General features: G+C 36.1%; 1 protein-coding gene across 1 annotated transcript; it reads left to right on the top strand.

The window, feature by feature from the left end:
- Positions 1-297: 297 nt before the first annotated feature.
- Positions 298-5,507, top strand: LOC141314570 (RNA-binding protein 41-like). Its single transcript, XM_073832659.1, has 5 exons — positions 298-317; positions 1,263-1,379; positions 3,577-3,778; positions 4,704-4,908; positions 4,996-5,507. The coding sequence occupies exons 1-5, from the start codon at positions 310-312 to the stop codon at positions 5,505-5,507; spliced, it is 1,044 nt and encodes a 347-aa protein (XP_073688760.1). The 5' UTR covers positions 298-309.
- Positions 5,508-6,365: the final 858 nt, after the last annotated feature.

The following is a 6,365-nucleotide window of genomic DNA, read 5'->3' as shown; positions in this document are numbered from 1 at the left end:
AAAATTGTCTCTTTAAATCCTAAAATGTTTACCTTAGTTTCTGTGTTTGTAAAACTAAAGAGTTGTGTTTGGTGAGGCTGATGTATTTTTGTTTGAGAACTGACAATCAACTAATAAAGTTTAAACTCAATATAACTTGAACGACCTTCTCAGTTTATTACCGCATATAAAGTCTTAAATGATATAGTTACGCTAATTGCAAAGCAGTTAGACGCTTCGCTTGTCCTTTCAGTTGAACTACATCTCCCATGATCCTGAAGCCGAAGCGTTCTTCCTGTTCAAAACAGGAAGTGCGGTTATAGTGTAAACATGAAGCGGTAAGGCAGGATTGGAAGGTGTTTTAATGTTTGATTTTAATCTGAAACTACTTGCATATTAAACTAAGACTGCATTCTGATATGGGGAGACGTATTTCTTCAGTTTCATATAAAAAGAGCTGATGTCTCGTGTTTATGAAGCTAATCACATCACCAGCTGATTACGATGTAGCTGTGAAGGTTTATCGATGAAGACAAACACTCACATTTGCGCAATGTGGTTAAACGTGCCTGACGTTTTTTTTTCTACCTATATGTAATTATTTAATGTTGAATGTGACCCTGAACCACAAAACCAGTCTTAAGTAGCACAGGCATATTTGTAGCAATAGCCAAAAATACATTGTCTGGGTCAAAATTACAGATTTTTCTTTTATGCCAAAAATCATTAGGATATCAAGTAAAGATCATGTTCCATGAAGATGTTTTGTACATTTTCTTCCGTGAATATAACAAAACTTAATTGTTGATTAGCAATATGCATTGCTAAAAACTTAATTTGGGCAACTTTTCAGTTGATTTTCTCAATTTTTAATTTATTTATTAAACTTTTTTTGCACCCTTAGATTTCAGATTTTTAAAAAGTTATATCTCGGCCAAATAGGGTCCTATCCTAATAAACCATACATCAATGGAAAGCTTATTTATTTAACTGGTGTATGATGATTCTCAGTTCTTAATCAAAATGACTGGTTTTGTATTGGACATTTACTATACCTTATGAACACAAGAGTGCAGTGATTGCAAGAAAACACCAGAAATTAGTATGATGTCATGGATGTACTGTCTTTAATTAATGCTGGCTGGATAAATTAAATTGACAAAGAATTAACAAAAGCAAATGAAAAATATGGATGCATTTGGGGAGGAAAGAATTTAAAGTTAATTGTATTTTGGATGAAAATGTGAAAAACAGTTGACAGATTTTATTTTATTTTTTTCCAGGATTACTCGTCATGCCTGCAATGATGTGCCCATCCCTGAAGAACAAGAAACAGAGGGCCAAAGACAACTACACAATCTGCTGCTACAGCAACTAGATACAGATGTAAACATTGACCGGTCAGTTAACTATTACCAAGAATTGTGATGGATTTTTAATTAATTTTTATCTGGTGCACACACATTTCAGTAAGTTGGTTTAGATCATGGTTCCCCAAATCTTACCCTGGAGGTCCAATGCGCTGCAGAGTTTAGCTCCAACCCTGATCACACTCACCTACCTGTTATTCTCTAATGATCCTGAAGACCTTGATTAGCATGCTCAGGTGTGTTTGATTAGGGTAAGAGCTAAACTCTGCAGGAAAATGGATCTCGAGGTCCAGATTTGATGATCCCTGGTTAGATGTTGGTGTGTGTTGGTTGTTGTATGAAATAATGGAATTATGTTTTTTTATGTAAACTGGTTAATATTTGTTTATTAATATATTTAAATAATTATTGTTTATTGTGCATACACAGTGTGTGCATAATTATTAGGCATGTTGATATTCTGGTCATATTTTTTTTACCAAGCACATTTTACCAATTCCAAACCACATTAATCTTAATAACTACTATTGATTTTGTATGTAATCATTTATAAGTGATATATAATTGTCCATGAAGGCTGGAAGTGAAAAACTCCTTATATTCAGATGCGCGTAATTATTAGGCATGTTTTCTTTTACAGATACAATGAGTCAAATTTAACTCAGACTGAAAATAAAAAAAAAACATGAAATGCCCATGAGAAGGATGCAATTCTAATGCAATACTAGAATTTGCAAAGTTGAGGCATGACCATTGGACAGTGAAATGCTCACTGGGTCTGCATGGTCAGAAAAAACAGGTAGAGAAGAAAAGACACATGTAACTGCAAAAAAAATGAAGAATTAAGGTTAAGAATTAGGTTTGAAACAGTCAGGAACTATTTATTCTGCAGTGGCACTATTTTCCAGAACTGCAATACACCTGGAGTCTCCAGAAGTGGAATGTGTCAGGTTCTTTGCCTTTGCATGGGTAAAAAATCCTAAAAAAAATGATCCTCACTTTATAAGAGTAACATGCTGAAGTGTTGTAAAACACGTGAATACTGTTTTTGAATGACCAGCGTCACATTATCTTGTACCACTTGAAGAATTTATCTTCCAGAATCTGGCAGTACGTTTTGGGAGTTAATTTTTAGTCCGTCTTTGCCAGACAGACTTTTTTAGGATAGGAGATAGACTAAAAATGAACTCCTAAAACTATATAACTGTACATTTAAAATGTATTTTATTCCTGTGATCAAAGCAACATTACTCCAGTCTACAGTGTTACATGATTCTTCAGAAATCATTCTAATATGCTGATTGGCTAAGGACTCAGCTGTTCAGATTGAGTTGGGCAGGTCATTCCACCAAGAAGGGTACATTTAATGTAAAAGTCTGTGAAAGTGATTTTGTGTCTCTTTGGGATGGCACAATAATGCGCCGCTCACTTGCAGAACGCAAGCTTCTAGAGAGCACATAAGTCTGAAGTAATGAGCCAGTGGTGGTTTTGTAGGCAAACATTAATGACTTGAATTCTATGCTGGCAGCTATTGGTAGCCAGTGCAAATTGACGACGAGAGGTGTGACGTGCATTCTTTTCGGCTCATTAAAAATTAATCTTGCAGCTGCATTCTGGATTACTTGTAAAGGTTTGATAGAACTGGCTAGAAGACCTGCCAAAAGAGTGTTGCAATAGTTCAGCCTGAACAGAACAAGAGATTGAACATTGAGTTGTGAAGCATGTTCCAAAAGAAAGGGCCTGATCTTCCTGATGTTCAATAAAGCAGATCTGCAGGACCGGGCAGTTTTAGCAATGTGGCCTGAGAAAGTCAGATGATCATTAATTACAACTCCAAAGTTTCTGGCTGTTTTTGAAGGAGTTATGGTTGATGTGCCTAACTTTTATTTAGCAAGGATGCTTTAAATTGATCAAAAGTGATGATAAAGACTTTTACAATGTTACAAAAGATTTCTGTTTTAGATAAATGTCTTTTAATCATAGAAATTATAGTTTGTTTTTTTTGAGCAGCAAAACAGAATATTAGAATGATTTCTGAAGGATAATGTCACTGGAGTAATGAATAAATGGTAAAATAAATAAATACATTTTACTGTTTTTGCCGTACTTTGGATCAAATAAATGCAGGCTTGGTGAGCAAAAGACACTTTAAAAAAAAAAAAAAAAGATTAAAAGCCTTACTGTTCAAGTGTATATATTCACATATTTTCGTATTTATTTGTCATAGGTGTGTCGCTAAGAAGAAATGCTTTGCTCCAGCAGCAGTATACAAGCCTTTTGGGGAACAGGCAGCTGGTGTGAGGAGTCTGTCCCAGTTCCAGGCCTTGCAGGATGGGGATCAGGAACTGGCCGCTTTGAGAGAGCTGGGTCTTACAGATGCTGAAATAGAGCTGTGGAGATGCAGGGATCAACCAGAAAGCTCTTTGAAGGTCTGATCACACTTATCTTAATTTGGATCTTAAAGGACTCGTTCACTTCCAGAACAAAAATGCCTTTCTTCTACAGTCAAAGAGAAATTATGTTTTTTGAGGAAAACATTTCAGGATTTCTCTCCATATAATGGATATGTATGGTGCCCCCAAGTTTGAACTTGCAGTTAAAACTCAGCTTCAAAGGGCTTTAAATGATCCCAGCTGAGGAAGAAGGGACTTATCTAGCGAAACGATCATATTATTTTTTTTTTTACAAATTGACAGTTTATATACTTTTAACATCAAATGCTCGTCTCGTCTCTGCAAAACGCTCACATAGTCGGTGTGATTCGTGTCTATACAGTTAGGATATGTCAAAAAACTCCCATCTCGTTTTCTTCCCCAACTTCAAAATCATCCTACATTGCTGCAAAAGTACCCAACCTAGTGTTCACAAAGTAAACATACAAACAAGATCAAACGCCCTTTACAAAAAAAGGTAAAACAGCGATGTAGAAGTTAAAGACGAAAAATAGATGGGAGTTTTTCGATTGTCAATTTGTTTTGAAAATTGATAAGACCCTTCTTCCTTGACTGAGATCATTGAGAGCCCTTTGAAACTGCATTTAAACTGCATTTTGGAAGTTCAAACTTGGGGGTACCATACATATCCACTATATGGAGAGAAATCCTGAAATGTTTTCCTCCAAAAGCATAATTTCTTTACGACTGAAGACAGAAAGACATGAACATCTTGGATGACAAGGGGGTGAGTACATTATCTGTAAATTTTTGTTCTGAAAGTGAACTAATCCTTTAAGCTTAGCATGACATATTCTAAATGTAAATGAGTTTTTAAATGAAGGATTGTGAATTACGAAGGGTGGATAATGTCATCTGTAAGTCACTCAATGCAATATGACCCAATTTGTAATTTTCTCAGGACAGAGGGGTTTGTGTGGCACCTGAGGTGAGGAATGAGCGCCTGCAGGGCATCCGGGATAAAATGGCAGCACATGCGGAGCTGCTGTCCCGTCCTCAGCGTTTCTCAAACAGTCGGCCACTTTCCCGTAGGGAGATGGAAATTGAAAAGGCTATTTTTCAAGGCAGCGACCGCTGCAGCTTCCTCACTGCCCTTTACCATAGAGGTTAAGAGAATACTGTAATTCTAGGTAATTTTCTCTTTAGGCACTTTTCGTTCCTGTTTGAAACTTTGATGGCTTTTCTACCCACAGATGAAGAGTCACCAGTTTGCCAGCAGGGGGCGACATCCACCAACGCAATGGACCATTTCTGTAAAGACTTTCTTGAAGACCAGAACAAAAACAAAGATTGCTTGCCTCAACCAAAAATTGATACTTATATCCAGTGCAAATCACCAAGCTCTAAAACAGACCAATCGCAGACTCCAACAGTCCATGACTCCAGCCAAACCTCAGAACCAAGCTCTATGTCAGACACTGCCAGCCAACCACAGTCTCAAGAAAAAAGTGTTATACCTATGAAAGTGACATTAAGCCAGTCCATCGGCACACTAAGTGCAGCTGCTGCCCAAGGGCATGATGGGCCTGTTACAGTAAGTGGAAGGATAGAGGAAATTTCAGATGAAGAGATCAAGAACAATCGGGAGACAGAAGAGGGCATACGGAATATTCCTCGATTTAAGAACTACCAGAGAGGAACGCCGTCTAATGTAAGTGTGGACAACAGCAACATAACTGCTTTAGGAATGCTACAAAATAAATAATGCATTAGTAAGATATCTTTATAATATAATACACTAATTAGAAGTTGGGTTATATTATATTGTGTCGTGCCTTATTATACATAAACTATTCTTCTCGTTTATTTGATCAAAAATACAGTTAAACAGTCATATTGTGAAATATTGTTAAAGTTTAAAATAACTTTTCTATTTTAAAATGTGCTTTATTTCTGTGATGCAAAGCCTTTTCAGCATCATTCCTCCAGTGTTCAGTGTCACATGATCCTTCAGAAATCATTCTAATATGCTGATTTGGTGCTCAAGAAAAAATTCTTATGTTGAAAGCTGCCTAATATTTTGTAGAAACTACATTTCTTTTCTTTTCTTTTCATTTTTCCAAATTCTTTAAAGAACTGAAAGTTTAAAAGAACAGTATTTCTTATTGGACCAAAGTTTTGAATGGTCATACAGTTGAGGTCAAAAGTTAATTTATTTTACCAAAATAAGAGCGATTATACAAAATGCATGTTGTTTTTTATTTAGTACTGACCTGAATAAGATATTTCACATGAAAGACATTTACATATTTACACATTTACAAGAGAAAATAATAGTTGAATTTATAAAAATTACCCGGTTCAAAAGTTTACACCCCCTTGATTGTTAATACTGTGTTGTTACCTGAATGATCCACAGCTGTGGTTTTTTTTAGTTTAGTGATAGTTGTTTATTAGGGCCCGAGCACCGATGGTGTGAGGACCCTATTGGATCTGCTTCGTTTATTATTAGGGCCCGAGCACCGATGGTGTGAGGACCCTATTGAATCTGCTCCGTTTATTATTATTATTATTATTATTATTATTATTATTATTAGGGCCCGAGCACCGATGGTGTGAGGAC

This window comes from Garra rufa, unplaced genomic scaffold, assembly GCF_049309525.1.
Source record: "Garra rufa unplaced genomic scaffold, GarRuf1.0 hap1_unplaced_010, whole genome shotgun sequence".
In the NCBI taxonomy this organism is placed as follows: domain Eukaryota; kingdom Metazoa; phylum Chordata; class Actinopteri; order Cypriniformes; family Cyprinidae; genus Garra; species Garra rufa.
The sequence above is the reverse complement of the archived record's forward strand: the minus strand, read 5'-3'. Positions and strand labels throughout refer to the sequence as shown.